The sequence below is a fragment of the Pseudophryne corroboree genome, chromosome 5, assembly GCF_028390025.1.
Source record: "Pseudophryne corroboree isolate aPseCor3 chromosome 5, aPseCor3.hap2, whole genome shotgun sequence".
In the NCBI taxonomy this organism is placed as follows: Eukaryota; Metazoa; Chordata; class Amphibia; order Anura; family Myobatrachidae; genus Pseudophryne; species Pseudophryne corroboree.
Genome location: NC_086448.1, coordinates 148,705,580 through 148,722,579, shown reverse-complemented (window position 1 = coordinate 148,722,579; position 17,000 = coordinate 148,705,580). Strand labels below are relative to the sequence as shown.

The 17,000-nt window shown below is 48.0% G+C and overlaps 1 protein-coding gene across 4 annotated transcripts in view; it reads left to right on the top strand.

The window, feature by feature from the left end:
* PLCD1 (phospholipase C delta 1) overlaps window positions 1-17,000 on the top strand; it is a 324,945-nt gene that overhangs the window by 290,112 nt on the left and 17,833 nt on the right. For all 4 annotated transcript variants that reach the window (XM_063921791.1, XM_063921790.1, XM_063921789.1 and 1 more), the window contains one exon: window positions 9,626-9,804. In XM_063921791.1, coding sequence (XP_063777861.1) covers window positions 9,626-9,804 — 179 coding nt within the window. The remainder of the gene's footprint in view (window positions 1-9,625; window positions 9,805-17,000) is intronic.

The window sequence follows — 17,000 nt, the reverse complement described above, 5'->3', positions numbered from 1 at the left end:
GGTGCATGGGTTCACTGTGGTGTGTGTATATAGATATATATAGATATGTTTGTATATATATATTTAAGTGTGTGGGTATGTATATAGATATATCCATACAATACCATATATAGGGGATAAAACAAACACTTCCGCAATGTTTTTTAGAAACAGAATACCCCACCTTGCCACATAACATTTTCACCCATCTTTTCTCACAGGCTGGTCACCATTTTGAAAAGCCAGCGGAACCTCCGAGAAACATCGGGTGCACCTTAATTAGCGGTACACTACATACAGGGCGGGGTGTTGCCTTCCCTTTATTATTCCTTGGTGTCACTAGTTACTAATGCTATTTGTAATTGGGGAATGTGTGTAAGGCATCAGACAAATAGCGCTGTGGCTCAGTACGCTAGTAGCGGGTATCTGAACAGGGGTTTGAATCCAAACAAAACTTTAAGGAGAGCTCCTATAGCCTAGGGCTAAGACTCCTGTCCCACAGCGCAGCGTTACTGGTTCAGGTCTCCGCTGCTCCAGAAAGTTTATTTGAATCGTGTCGGTCACTACACATTATAGTGCAGACCTTACATAGGGCTGTGTTTATTTAACCCACCTTTTCTCCTTTCGTTTGTCTCACCTGGGATAGTCAAAGAATTCCCTCTTAGGTGTGAAGTATGCGGTGGAGCCATCTGCAGAGCCCTCCACGCACCTGCAGGACACTCCTGTTTGAACAGCTCAGATTATACAGGTAATGTCACTGGTAACCAGAGACCTTGTACGTCATTTCACCTCTCCAGGTTTCTAAAGGAACCTTGCTAACCTTCCATGTTACAATACTGATGATGTCTGTTTTCTGTGGAGTCTGAACCTGTGTCTCAGAATATCCAGGTGCATTATACAGCAGTTCGTCTGAGACTGCAGGTAAAGGAGGCGGACACGTCAAGTCCATCAGGGTTCGACGCCGATGACGAAATGACAGCGACTGGTCCAGTTTCGGATGAGCTGGGCAGGCTCCGGTAGACGGCCGGCAGACACCCGAATACACAATTTCAGGTATCAAACTATGTTTGTTTTCCTATCCTTTCCCCGCAGACGGCAGGAAAGGGTATCAGAACCTCTCCAGGGTATACCCCTCGATGTATCGCCGGTCCAACAAGCTGCCGTTTTCCTGAGGCAACCTTGCTCAGGGATTCATCGAAGACATACGGCAGCAGGGTTCTACCTTGTCCGGAGCAGGTAGGTTGTGGAACAATTGTCCTCTAGGTTACAGGATGTTTTGCATCCGGATCAATTGATACTTTGGTACGGGTCAGAATCACGATTCTGCTTTATGTTCTTTGGAGGTCTCCACGTCTGCAGTCTCGGAACCTGCATTTTCGCTTTGGGCTGTCTTAACCCGACGACCTCTGGAGCTGCGACAGTGACAGGTGAACATGAAATCCTACGGGGCAGATGGTTCAGGGGAAGGAACTTTCTGCAGGATTTCTTGAACCATTGGAGGTAAGTCCACTTTGCTTTCTCCTACTTCTGCCCCAGCTCCAAGACAGACCTTTACCGGTCTTTCCTTTAGATTTTTACCGTGCCCTTTCAGGCTTCCGATTCCACACGGGCGATATCTCTGTCGCCAGGGGATCTCAGAAGAAAAAAAAAAAAAAAAAAAGCTGAAGCTGAGGTTCAGCATCCTCGGTCCAGTCTGATTTTACATCATCCTATACACACACTAAAGGTCAGACTTTCCTACCACCTGGAGGGTCCCAGGGTAGGCGCAGGTCGGTGGAAGAAGGCTTGGGCGGTTACAGACTAGATTTGGGAGTACAACCGTCTCGGGAGTCCCTCGGCAGGGGTCGACCGATTTACGATGACAAGAGAGTCATAATGCCGGCGGCGCTCCATATGCTTCTAACCGCAAAGGGTGTTGATCCCTGTTTTTTACATATCATTTGAATCGGGGCAGTTCTCAGGCCTTTGTTTTCTTTTCACGTTCCGAAGCCAGTTGGCTCGGCCAGGCCTATTCTGGCCTTAGAATCCTTTCAGTCTGTGATTGCTAGTTGAACAAGAAAGGGAGTTTTACGCGTCCCTTGTCTTCAGGGATGCCTGTTTACTGATTTCCGTTGGGTTTCCTCATCGGGCTTTACTCAGTCGCATTACAGGATTCTCATTTTCACTGTAAGTCCTTTTCTTTCGGTCTCTCTTCCGCTCCCACAGGGTTCAGGAAGATCACAGAATAACTCTTTTTCAAGGGGTTGACGTTGGTTCCCTAATGGGACAATCTACTGCTACTATCCCACTCTGTACATTACGTGGCTTCTGAAAATCCGATTTATGCTCCTCATAAACGTTTTCTCAACAGGGTCCGTCGGAGGATTTTTCCTTCCTCTGTACCAGGTACTCTATTTCTTCAGTCAAGCTGCGACGCAATGAGTGGTCACCTACATTCCCCTCTGAGCGGGGGACAACAATCTTCTTTCCAGATCAGGCCACCAGGTCAGACTCCTGGGTGAGGGAACATTCCCCGGAGTTTTGTCAACTGGTCTGCTGTGGGCGGAGATTTCGAATCGACCTCAGGGCGTTCTGACTGACTCTTTAACCCTTTACTACTCACCGACATGAGCTCTGGTGGCAGTAGCCGAGGATGCCCTCAGGGCTCCTGGGAGTTTCTGGTTATTCTATCCTGCCTCCTTTTCTATTTCTACCTCACTTTCGGTAACACAGGAGGAGAATATGCGTGCTAGTCCTCTCGGTGGCTCTGGTTGGGCCACCCATGACTTGAAGATACGGCTACAACTGTTGTCGGTAGAGGAGCCTTGGCTCCTACCTCGACTGGACTGTCTACTTCAACAGGGTCCTTTTCTTTGTTCAATCTTACACTGGTTTCATTTAACCGTGTGACTGTTCACGAGCCCTCAGAATGGAGGAGTTCCCTAGTTCGGTTAGGCCTACTAGGCCCCGATTTCAGAAGTCTGTTACCTCTTCTCGCTTTTGCCACTTTTGCAAAGCTGTATGGGACATAATAAGGATAAAAGGGGGTTTTCCCCTTCTTTCAGTTACCATTCAGCCGTAATCTTTGGTTTCTCTGGGAGGTTTTGCTCCGCTGCGCTTCAAACCACATTGACCTGAATTTTCGGTCCCTGCCTTTTTCGGTTTTCTTCCAAAAGAAATTAGCCTGGCGCCCGTAAGTTCGGGCTCTCTTTCAGGGAGTACTCTATTAGCAACTCCCCCGGCTGAGCTTCGGCCTCAGCGGTCGTTTCTCCCAAAGGGCATGTCCGTTTTTCATATAAATCTGACACTAGTGTTTTTCAGTCCTCTTTGACTGTTGTCAGGGCTCGCTGACTTTCTCTACAGAGGTCTTAGGCTATTCGACTAAGTGTTTTTCTTCTTTATTCTGTACGATGCTCCTGTACTAAATAGCCAGGATCCCAGCATATGCTGGGCTGTTGGATACAGTCTTCTTGGCGGTTGCTCGGGAGCCTCCGTTTTCCATTTCAGCGCACTTTACGTGCGTGGTGGGACCTTCGTGGGCAGCTGCCCGTGGGGTCTCCATGAATACTTTGTCGCGCGGCTACTTGGTCAGACCGACATTCGTTTTGTCAAATTCTACAAGTTTGACACTTTTGCGGCCTCTGCATCTCACTTTAGCCGAGCGGTTTTACAGGACTCTCAGCGCTCTCCCACCCGTTTTGGGAGCTCTGGGACGTCCCCATTGTAACTACGCTCCAGTGGCCCCTAGTGGATGAAGGAGAAATGGTACTTACCGATAAATCCCTTTCTCCGATTCCACAGGGGCCACTGGACGCCCGCCCAGCGCTGTTCCTCCTTGTTTTTTGCTTAACGGTTTGCAGATCACCATATGACTGCTTGTTGAGTTCGGGCTAGCCGGTTGTTTGTTAGGTTCTGTTCCAGGTTGGGTTTGTGTTTTCCTGGGTTACAGGGCGTCATTAACCTCCTCTACCTTACGGTTTGTTTATTACAGCTCTCCTCGGGCACAGTTTTACGTAGACTGGCTTGGAGGGGAGATAGTAGGGGAGGAGCTAGCCACAGTGTGAGAATTTTAAAGTGCCAGCTCCCAATTACTGCCTACTATTTCCCCATTGTAACTACGCTCCAGTGGCCCCTGTGGAATCGGAGAAAGGGATTTATCGGTAAGTACCAAAATCCTGATTATTCCAGAGTGGTTAAAATCACATGAGCAGTTTCCTGTTCTTGGTTATTCACAAACGATACGCTGTGCTCCATTAAGTGTGATATATGAGACAATTTCCAATATTTTGGATTATAGACAACTGATTACATTGGGAAAGAAATACTCATTAAAGGCATGTGTTAATAATGTCAGGTGACCGTGAACCGCTCCACAGCCGGATATACCTTTAAACCATTTATTATCTATTTGTACAATTGATTTGTCCCATAACAGTATATGAATGATTATACGTACAATGTAAGGGACCAAGGACAAGTTATAACTTAGGTCCACTGGAAAAAGTTAGTATAATAATATATCCGATATTGTGGTGTAGCTACAGTAAGGTGCCTGACCTGAAATCACATAGGTGATCTTACCTGTGCCAGTTAATACATTAAGAGTAGGATTATATTATGATTGCTCAGCGGGTCTGGTCCCACAATTATCAACACAACTATAAGTGACATAAGAACACAATAAATAAAACACTATGAACATATTTTAATTGATACAGTATCTTTTATATAATTTTTGTATTATATATATATTTCACATCAATTTTAATTGATTAATATTAAAGGTTACATTTTAGAAAAATGTATCTCTTCTTCTCATGGTGCGCCAACCAAGAGACAATCTTCTCTATCTCACCTCCGGACCCCAGACTGAAACCTGACCACGGTGGGAAGGTAAGGTGGGTTCCTGCATCTTTATGCAGTCCTACCTCCGGTCTTTGGATACAGACCGGAGGTGTTGATGTGCACCCTGGTTCGTCCAGGACCCCACTAGGCCACAAGGGCATACTTGTACCGGCGCAGGGAGTTAGCTGAGGCCAGTGGTCCTGGTGGTTGATGTCAGCCTGGGGAGGTCAGCTCTCTTCCAGCGGCCCCTCCCCCAGTTCACAGCGGGATTTCACAGCGACTTCCCGCCCCTGAGCTGTTCCTCTCTCACCCTCCTCCCTTTCAGAGATTCACAGTAGCCATTTTTACAAGCACCTACAGGTCTCCTGGGAATGCTAAGTTCAGTTTCCCTGTATTACTCCTTACACACCGCCTGAGACAGGTTGCACCTGGGAGTCTGACACTGGAGCTCCCAGGGGTGCAACCCGTCACAGGCGCCCCGCTGCCGCTGTCTGTAATCCGGCATGTTGCCGGGTTGGTGATGTCAGCGGTGACACGACGGGGGCGGCACCTGGGGAACACATGATCTCCAAGCGCCGCCCGTACACACACAGTGAACGGGAAACGGGTTGCATCGACCCAGCTCCCGTTCACACCACACAGCGAGTTGGTTCAACTCTGCTTGCTACCAGGGCTGTATTTTTCCCCTGGCACATGAACATGGGTTATGCACGCTCATGTGCCAATAACCGTGTTCATAGCTGAAAGGGGTATAAACCTAAGAGCCAGGTTATACAGCGCTCTATTTTACCAGCCACTGTGGTCTGTCTAGTTGATTTAGTGCCCATTGCAGTTATACACATTTATATACTGTATGTTGTATTCTGCATTGTATTTGACTTGTACTAGCTCTGCTGTCTGATTTTTCTCTGTCAGCTTATACTTTTCCCTTTGTTTCCTATAACCCTAAGATACCGGTGTATAGGGGTTCACTGTACTTTACATCTACCTGTATTTGTGAAGGCTGTCACATTGCTATAATTGTTGCACGCTTCTTTTTGCCATATAGTGTGTTATACTGTTGCTGCAGCCATGTCTGGTAAAGGCAAGAATAACAAGTCTGCTCTTGTTCTTATGCTGGTCTCATGTAAGTCCAGTTCAGCGGGATTGTCCCCTCAGGACATTGTACAGTATGGTTTGTGTGCATCTTGCTATAACCCCCTTAACCAGCCTGCCCATCCAGCTCATGTTCAGGATCCCCCCTAGCTTCCCCCAGGATGGTTCTCCCTATTGTATTCCAACAGCATGTACATTCTGCTATACCAGTCACTGCTATACCTCCTCCCTGGGTGGATGTGTTCAGTACAGAGTCTGTCTACTACCTCTACTGCTTTTCAACAGGGTGACAGACCCTTAACCACTAAAGGGTGGGAGACTGACTTCTTTAGTTCGCACAGTTCTGGCGTCAGACCACCACTGACAACTGGGTTTAAGAAGTGGTCTCTCACGGGTACGTTCTTTCATTACGGAGACGGCATACCCCAGCAGTTCATTTACACAGGCCCTCCGTCCGACCCGAGCAAAGCCCTGGCTCTGCAGAAGGCCATTCAGTTCCTGCTGCACTTGGGGGTAGTAATCCCTGTCCCTTCGTCACAGCGAGGGATGGGTTTTTACTCTACCATTTTCTTGGTTCAGAAACCCAATGGTTCTCATTGGCATATCCTCAATTTCAAATCCCTAAACAGGTTTATCAGAGTGCCCAGGTTTCGTATGGAAACCCCCAACTCTATTGTCCTAACTATGGGGCCTGGGGACTTTATAGTGTCTCTGGAGATTCAGGATGCTTACCTACATGTGCCTATAGCGCCCTCTCATCAGCGTTTCTACATTTTGCTGTCCTTCAGCAACATTTCCAATTTCGAGCTCTGCCCTTTAGTCTTTCTGCTGCTCCCAGGGTATCTACCAAAATCATGGCTGTGATGACGGCCCAGCTTCGCCATCAGGAGGTTAGAAAACTCCCATACCTGGATGACCTGCCGATTCTAGCACACTCTCCAGAGGTCCTTCACCTCCATCTTCAGCTGACCATTGCCTTTGTGCAAACACAAGATTGGCTAATCAACTGGAAAAAGTAATCCCTGATACCTGATCCCCTTGCAAAGGATGTTACATCTGGGAGCTCTCCAAGATTATCAGGTACAGAGAATTGTCCTACCAGTAGACAAGATTACAAGATTTCCGCACTACAATAGTGAGTGCGCAAATTCCTTCAATGTCGCCGAGTGTCTGTTCACTCTGCCATGCAAGTCTTGGGGTTTATGGTCTCCAAATTCCGTTATGGTGAAATACGTCAAGTTACCCTTCAGACCCCTTCAACACCTGATCCTGTCCAGATGGAATGTGCAGCCGCATATGATCAGGTCCCAGGCAATGGTCCTCTCTCCGGAGGTTCACCTATCCCTAGCCTGGTGGCTACAGACGTCTCATTTGAACAAGGGTCGACCCTTCTTGATCCCAGATTGGTTACTTCTCTCCACAGATGCCAGTCTCCGCAGATGGGGTGCAATGAGTAGCCAACACTCCTTCCAGGGCCATTGGACTCCCACCAAGAGTTGCTTGCCAATCAACGTCCTGGAGCTTCATGCTGTCCACAGGGCTCTCACTCTGGCACAGGACATTCTCCAGGGCAGACCTGTCCAAATCCAGTCTGACAACATTGGCCTACTTCAATCGTCAGGGAGGCACTCAATCTGTTGACAGTACAGGAAGTGATGCACATTCTCTGATGGGCTGAATGCCATCTCCCGGCCATCTTGGCAGTGTTTATCCCAGGGATCCTCAACTGGGAGGCAGACCTCCTCAGCCGTCACGATATGCATGGCGGCGAGTGGGCTCTACACCCAGAGGTCTTCCAGCTCCTGGTGGACAGTGGGGCCGGCCAAACGTGGACCTCATGGCCTAACAACACAACCACAAAGTTCCCACGTACGGGTCCAGGACAAGAGATCCTGAAGCAGCCTTCGTGGATGTCCTGGCAGTGAAGTGGACCTTCCATCTGGCATACGTCTTTCCTCCAGTCTCCCTCCTTTCCAGGGTTCTTCACAAATTCAAGCAAGAAGGAAGTACAGTCGTGTTGGTAGCTCTGGCCTGGCTCAGGCGCCATTGATTCTCCAATCTCCAGAGTCTCTCCGTCGACGCTCCTTTTCCACTTCCTCTACGACCAGACCTGTTGTCTTAGGGTACCTGTCTACACTCGGACCTAGCCAGTCTGTCTTTGACGGCGTGACTCTTGAGTCATCCGTCCAGATGTTTCTCCTGATCTATGATTCAGACCAGGCTCAGCCTCAGCCCGTGTCTGTTACCAGGTGTGGCATACATTCTTTCAGGGGTGCGCTGAAAAACACTATGACCCTCATGGTTTTTAGAGTTTCCCGGATACTTGCCTTTCTTCAAGCTGAACTGGATCTCGGACTCCGCCTGGCCTCTCTGAAAGTGCACGTTTCTGCTCTGTCAGTCTGGTTACAGCACAGAATTGCTCCAATACCTGATGTTCGCACCTTTCTGTAGGTTGTCCTTTGTATTAAACCTCCCTTTGTCCCTCCACTGGCTCCGTGGGATTTGTCAGTGGTTCTTGCGGCGCTTTAGGAGTCCACGTTTAAACCCCTGGAATCAGTGGTCCTCAAATGGCTGACGGCAAAGACTCCTTTTCTTCTGGTTATTGCATCTGTCTGAAGGGTGACAGATTTAGGGGTGCTCTCCTGTCGCTCTCCCTTTCTGATCTTTCATCGGGACAGGGCTGTTCTTTGAACTCGACCTGGCTACCTTCCCAAGGTGGTTTCCCATTTCCACCTTAACGAAGAAATAGTGGTACAGGCCTTCCAATTCCCAGAACTCACGTCCGGAGGAGGCCTCCTTGGACGTGGTCGTACTAGCTCCATCCGAAATCGTAGCCACTCTTGGTCCTCCTCAGTTTCCACAAGAGGAGCTGGCCAGCTAACAAACAAACTCTGGCCAGATGGCTTTGCATGACTTTCTCACAGGCTTACATGCAGGCTGACCTCCCTGTGCCGGATTCAGTCTCTGCTTATTCTACTCGCTCTGTGGGTCCTTCGTGGGCAGTCCGCCATGGGGCGTCTGCAAAACAACTGTGCAAGGTGGTCACGTGGTCTTCTATCCAGACCTTTCTTAAGTTCTATGCCTTTGATACATTTGACTCTCAGGATGCTTCTTTTGGACATATAATTCTCCTCTCAACTCCCCTTCCTTGAACAACTGCTTTGGGACATTCCCAAGGTATTCCCTATGGAGCCCTGTGGATCTTGAAGAAGAAGAAAAGGAGCGTTATGGTAGACTTTTACCTTTGTTAGCTCTCTTTCTTCTAAGTCGATAGGGTCCACAGGGCGTCCACCCTGACGCACCTGGCTTCTATGTTTTTTCCCTCTTGGTCAACAATTCCTTTCTTTCTTGCATGACAGTGTGATTCTTCTATGTACCAGTCTTCCTTCTCTCTTACCCTGCTCCTCCCTTGCGCTTGTTAAAACTGAATAGCGTGGACTGTGGGCTGGGTATAGGGGGGAAGGACCTGAGCATCCTGGGAGCTGTAAAAGCTTTAACTGTTTGGTGCTCGCTCCTATCCAACCACCTACACCCCAAGGTATTCCCTGTGGGAGCCTATGGACTTCGAAGTAAGAGAGTTAACAAAGGTAAGTCTACTATAACTCTCCTTTTAATGAGGAAAACACGATTTTCAAATCAGTTACGCTTATATTAAAATTACATATTGTCAGATAGATAAACGTCTGTATTCCACAATAAAATTTAGATTTTGGTGTTTATTTTTCAGTGGCTTTAAATTTCCAGACCCCGTGTGTAGAGATGGACGTGTACCAGGGCAGGTTCCAGGACAATGGCTTTTGTGGCTATGTGCTGAAGCCGTCATTCCTGAGATACAGTCAGTCTAAATTCAATCCAAAGTCTATTCAGGATGGAGAGTGGTGGACTCCAAAAAAGCTCAGCATAAGGGTTAAGTATTGCTGTCCTCCCGAGTCATTCATTTAGCATATGTCAGTGTAACCATTAAAGCTGTATCTTTGGGAGTTAACAGTTGACATAATTGTTGCACCATCTAGTTCATTAGTGGTTTATAGATGGGGTTCTGGTTTCGTCCACTGCCGAGTGAAGGTTGCCACCATAACTATGAGTGTTGGTTGGTTGGTTTGGGAATAACAGCATGATTTGTGATTGGCTGAGCTGTGTGAGCTGGAGGGCAGGCTTGGGCATGGAGGAAGTTCAGCATCTCCACAGCCTGGTACATGACTGGTACAGGGAACATTGGCACTGACTGCTGCAGAGGACTGTATAACATATTTTCTCTAACGTCCTAGTGGATGCTGGGGACTCCGTCAGGACCATGGGGGATAGCGGGCTCCGCAGGAGACAGGGCACATCTAAAAAGCTTTTTAGGTCACATGGTGTGTACTGGCTCCTCCCCCTATGACCCTCCTCCAAGCCTCAGTTAGGTTTTTGTGCCCGTCCGAGAAGGGTGCAAACTGGATGGCTCTCTTAAGGAGCTATTTAGTAAAGTTTTTTTTTAGGTTTCTAATCAGTGATTCCTGCTGGCGACAGGATCACTGCAACGAGGGACTTAGGGGAGAGACTGGCAACTCACCTGCGTGCAGGAGGATTGAAGTCTTAGGCTACTGGACACTGAGCTCCAGAGGGAGTCGGAACACAGGTCAGCCTGGGGTTCGTCCCGGAGCCGCGCCGCCGAATCCCCTTACAGACGCTGAAGAAAGACGGCGGAACGGAGGTCCGGAAACAGGCGGCAGAAGACTTCACAGTCTTCAGAGAGGTAGCGCACAGCACTGCAGCTGTGCGCCATTGTTGTCACACGGCTCACTGACACGGTCACGGAGGGTGCAGGGCGCTGCTGGGGGCGCCCTGGGCAGCAATATAAATACCTATTTGGCAAATAAATACATCACATATAGCCATTAAGGCTATATGTATGTATTTTAACCCAGGCCAGTTATTAAAAAACCGGGAGGAAAAGCCCGCCGAAAAGGGGGCGGAGCTTATTCTCCTCAGCACTCAGCGCCATTTTCCTGATCAGCTCCGCTGGTGAGGAAGGCTCCCACTCTCCCCTGCACTGCACTACAGAAACAGGGTTAAAAGAGAAGGGGGGCATAAATTGGCGATATAATGATATATTAAGAGCGCATATATAGAAACAACACCTTCTAGGGTTGTTATATACATTATAGCGCTTTTGGTGTGTGCTGGCAAACTCTCCCTCTGTCTCCCCAAAGGGCTAGTGGGTCCTGTCCTCTATCAGAGCATTCCCTGTGTGTGTGCTGTATGTCGGTACGTGTGTGTCGACATGTATGAGGAAAATGTTGGTGAGGAGGCGGAGCAAATTGCCTGTAATGTTGATGTCACTCTCTAGGGAGTCGACACCGGAATGGATGGTCTACTTATGGAATTACGTGATAATGTCAACACGCTGCAAGACGGTTGACGACATGAGATGGCCGGCGGACAAATTAGTACCGGTCCAGGCGTCTCAGACACCGTCAGGGGCTTGTAAAAACGCCCATTTACCTCAGTCGGTCGACAGACACAGACATGGACACTGACCCCAGTGTCGACGGTGAAGAAACATACGTAATTTTCCTTTAGGGCCACGAGTTACATGTTAAGGGCAATGAAGGAGCTGTTACATATTTCTGATACTACAAGTACCACAAATAAGGGTATTTTGTAGGGTGTGAATAAACTACTTGTAGTTTTGCCTGAATCAGATAAATTAAATGAAGTGTGTGATGATACGTGGGGTTCCTCCGATAGAAAGTTATGGGCGGTATACCCTTTCCCGCCAGAAGTAAGGGCGAGTTGGGAAACACACCTTAGGGTGGATAAGGCGCTCACACGCTTATAAAAACATGGCGTTACCGTCTCTAGATACGGCCGCCCTCAAGAAGCCAGCTGATAGGAAGCTGAAAAATATCATGACAGTATATACACACATACTGGTGTTATACTACGACCAGCAATCGCCTCAGCCTGGATGTGCAGCGCTGAGGGGGCTTGGTCGGATTTCCTGACTGAAAATTTTGATACCCTTGACAGGGACAAGATTTTATTGACTATAGAGCATTTTAAGGATGCATTTCTATATATGCGTGATGCGCAGAGGGATATTTGCATTCTGGCATCAAGAGTAAATGTGATTTACATATCTGCCAGACGAAGACACGACAGTGGTCAGGTGAGGCAGATTCCAGACGGCATGTGGAAGTATTGCCGTATAAAGGGGCGGTCCATCGGACCTGGTGGCCATGGCAACAGCTGAAAAATCCACTTTTTGTTACCCCGAATCACATATCGGCAAAAAAGGACACAGTCTTTTCAGTCTCAGTCCTTTCGTCCCCATAGGGGCAGGCGGGCAAAGGCCAGTCATATCTGCCCAGGGGTAGAGGAAAGGGAAGAAGACTGCAGCAAGCAGCCCATTCCCAGGAACAGAAGCCCCTCACAGCTTCTGCCAAGTCCGCAGCATAACGCTGGGGCCGTACAAGCGGACTCAGGTGCGGTAGGGGGTCATCTCAAGAGTTTCAGTACGCAGGGGGCTCACTCGCAAGGGAACTCCGGGATCCTACATGTAGTATCCCAGGTGTACATTGGAAATTCGAGACATCTCCCCCTCACACAATTCACAGGCTGTATTCCCAGCAGGTGATAATCAAAGTACCCCTCTTACAACATGGAAGGGGGTAGTATCCCACACTATATTGTGGTACTGAAGCCAACCGGCTCGGTGAGATCTGAAATATTTGAACACTTACATACAAGCGTTCAAATCAAGATGGAGTCACTCAGAGCAGTGATAGCGAACCAGGAAGAAGGGGACGATATGGTGTCACTGGATATCAGGGACGCTTACCTACAGGTCCAAATTTGCCCTTCTCACCAAGAGTACTTCAGGTTCCTGGTACAGAACTGTCACTATCAGTTCAGACGCTGCCGTTTGGGTTGTCCACGGCGCCCCGGGTCTTTACCAAGGTAATGGCCGGAATGATGATTTTTCTTAAAAGGAAACATGGACGCTTTCCTGATAAGGGCAAGGTCCAGAGAACAGTTGGAGGTCGGAGTAGCACTATCTTAAGTAGTTCTACGTCAGCACGAGTGGATTCTAAATATTCCAAAATCGCAGCTTTTTCCGATGACACGTCTACTGTTCATAGGGATGATTCTGGACACAGTCCAGAAAAACGTGTTTCTCCCAGTGGAGAAAGCCAGGGAGTTCTCCGAGCTAATCGGGATCCTCCTAAAACCAGGAAAAGTGTCAGTGCATCATTGCACAAGAGTCCTGGTAAAAATGGTGGCTTATTACGAAGCAATTCCATTCGGCAGATTTCCCGCAAGAACTCTTCGGTGGGATCTGCTGGACAAATGGTCCGGATCGCATCCTCAGATGCATCAGCGGATAACCCTATATCCAAGGACAAGGGTGTCTCTCCTGTGGTGATTACAGAGTGCTCATCTTCTAGAGGGCCGCAGATTTGGCATTCAGGATTGGATGCCGGTGACCACGGAGGCCAGCCTGAGAGGCTGGAGAACAGTCACACAGGGAAAAAATTTCCAGGGAAGTGTGATTAAGTCTGGAGAATTCTCTCTGCATAAATAAGCTTAGAGCAAATTTATAAGGCTCTAAACTTAGCAAGACCTCTGCTTCAAGGTCAGCCGGTATTGATCCAGTGGGATAACATCACGGCAGTCGCCCACGTAAACAGAAAGGGCGGCACAAGAAGCAGGAGGGCAGTGACAAAACTGCAAGGATTTTTCGCTAGGCGGAAAATCATGTGATAGCACTGTCAGCAGTGTTCTTTCCGGGAGTGGACGACTGGGAAGCAGACTTCCTCAGCAGGCATGACCTCCACCCGGGAGAGTGGAAACTTCATAGGGAAGTTTTTCAGCATGATTGTGGACCGTTGGCAAAGACCAAAGGTGGACATGATAGCGTCCCGCCCGAAAAACGGGACAGGTATTCCGCCAGGTCATGAGACCTTCAGGCGATAGCTGTGGATGTTCTGGTAACACCGTGGGTGTACCAGTCAGTGTATGGGTTCCCTCCTCTGTTTCTCATAACCAAGGTATTGAGAATTATAAGACATAGAGGAGTATGAACTATACTAGTGGCTCCGGATGGGCCAAGAGGGACTTGGTACCCGGAGCTTCAAGAGATGCTCACAGAGGACTAAGGGCCTGGGGAGCTAAGAAGGGACTTGCTTCAACAAGTACCATGTCTTTTCCAAGAATTACCGCGGCTGCGTTTGACGGCATGGCGGTTGAATACCGGATTCTGAAGGGAAAAAGGCATTCCATAAGAGGTCATACCTACCTTGGTCAAAGCCAGGAAGGAGGTGACCGCACAACGTCATCACCACATGTGGTGAAAATATGTTGCGTGGGTAAGGCCAGGAAGGCTCCACGAAGGAAATTCAACTAGGTCGATTCTGCACTTCCTGAAAACAGGAGTGTTTTGAGTCTCAAATTGGGGTTCATTAAGATTTAAATTTCGGCCCTGTAGATTTTCTTCCAGAAAAAATTGACTTCAGTTCCTGAAGTCCAGATTGTAAAGGGTGTATTCCATATACAGTTCTTTTGTGCCTCTAGGGGCACCGTGAGATCTCAACATAGTGTTGGGATTCCTTAAAATCATATTGGTTTGAACCGCTCAAATCTGTGGATTTGAAATATCTCACATGGAAAGTGACCATGCTGTTGACCAATATCTCACATGGAAAGTGACCATGTTGTTAGTCCTGGCCTCGGCCAGGCGATTGTCAAAAAGAATGGGCGGTTTTGTTTTACAAAAGCCCATATTAGAATTTTCCATTTGAACAGGGCAGAACTGGGACTCGTCTCCAGTTTCTTCCTAAAGGGGTGTCAGCGTTGTCACCTGAAACAACCTATTGTGGTGCCTGCGGCTACTGGGGACTTGGAGGACTCCAAGTTACTAGACGTTGTCAGGGCCCTAAAAATATATATATATATATATATATATATATATATATATATATAGTTAGGACGGCTGGAGTCAGAAAGTCTGACTTGCTGTTTATATTGTATGCACCCAACAAGCTGGGTGCTCCTGCTTCTAAGCAGTCTATTGCACGCTAGATTTGTAGTACAATTCAGCTTGCACATTCTGTGGCAGGCCTGCCACAGCCGAAATATGTAGATGCCCATTCCACAAGGAAGGTGGCCTCATCCTGGGCGGCTGCCCGAGGAGTCTCGGCATTATAACTTTGCCGAGCAGCTACGTGGTCAGGGGAGAACACGTTTGTAAAATTTTACAAATTTGATACTCTGGCTAAAGAGGACTTGGAGTTCTCTCATTCGGTGCTGCAGAGTCATCCGCACTCTCCCGCCCGTTTGGGAGCTTTGGTATAATCCCCATGGTCCTGACGGAGTCCCCAGCATCCACTAGGACGTTAGAGAAAATAAGAATTTACTTACCGATAATTCTATTTCTCGTAGTCCGTAGTGGATGCTGGGCGCCCATCCCAAGTGCGGATTGTCTGCAATGCTTGTACATAGTTATTGTTACAAAAATCGGGTTATTACTATTGTTGTGAGCCATTTTTTCAGAGGCTACTTCGTTTTGTTATCATACTGTTAACTGGGTTCAGATCACAAGTTGTACGGTGTGATTGGTGTGGCTGGTATGAGTCTTACCCGGGATTCAAGATCCTTCCTTATTGTGTACGCTCGTCCGGGCACAGTACCTAACTGAGGCTTGGAGGAGGGTCATAGGGGGAGGAGCCAGTACACACCATGTGACCTAAAAAGCTTTTTAGATGTGCCCTGTCTCCTGCGGAGCCCGCTATCCCCCATGGTCCTGACGGAGTCCCCAGCATCCACTACGGACTACGAGAAATAGAATTATCGGTAAGTAAATTCTTATTTTATAAATGTGAAGCTTATTACTATAATAGTAACTGTGTTGAATAAAATAAGTATACACAATTTTAAAGCGCAATGGAATATGATGGTGCTATATAAGTAACTGTTAATAAATATCTATTTTAAAAATGTAATGCTGACTTTGTTACCACATCTTCAAGGCATTTTACCCTCATCTTAATTCCCTGTGTAAGAGTGAAATAGCATGATAATGTGCTGAAATAGAACTGTTCTATTGTATTTTACACTTCAGATGAAGTGTGTTCCATGGGGTGTCCCAGTGAGTTCCCTGCGAGTTTGTGTAGGGCACCGCCTTTCCAGATTTTTGGGGGGTGAGCGCCACAGGAAAAATAATTAGAGTTCCCCAAATATTAAACATTGATGACCAGAAACCCGATATATAAACATATACAGTATATAATGGACGGAACAAGATGTTGTACATTGAGTCATCCACAAGGGGGCAGACTGTGTGCACAGCAGTAGGGAAGCCAATCCCGGGCCATTTTTTCAATCGGGATTGAAAAATGGACAATCCCGGGATACTCGGGATTGGCTTTTTAACTATGTGGCCACCCCCTCGCCCCGCCCCGCACAAATAACTCACCATGTACCAGGGGCAGGGCGGGTGGGGAACATCCTCTGCGCTCTCCTGGCGGCTCCCAGCAGCGTGTGACGGCGCAGCGTGACCTCTCACGCTGCTCTGAAGAGCCGGAAGAAGGAAGCCAGGCAGCCTCCGAGCGTCCCATGGACGCTCAACGCTGATCCCTCAATCCCCGGGATTGGCCACCATACACAGCAGATTACAGATTTACAGACGTGCCAGAGAATAATCGGAATTACTGTATTTCAGATGGATTATTTTCCTTGCATTAGACTTGTTGCTAGGAACACGTACAGTGACTATGGGGGAGATTCAAATGTTTGAAAAGTCGGTTGGGTGTCTATTATATAGGAAAAAACAGACTCCCAACTGACTTTTCAAACATTTGAATCTCTCCCTATGTTACTGATCTGCTTGCATGTGTTAGCAGCATAAGGGCGGTATCCTATTAGTTCCGATGCCGGCACTTATCGGGGATCATGCTTCTGGTGCCTCAGGTACCCGAAGCATAATCCACGATAATGGGCCGCCAGAGCCGCAAAAACACATGGGATCGCGGACTTATCCCTGATTCCATGTGATATCGCACGATCACGGGTCCAATTTCAGCCGATAAGAACGGGCTCTAATTGGACACCGCGATAATGAC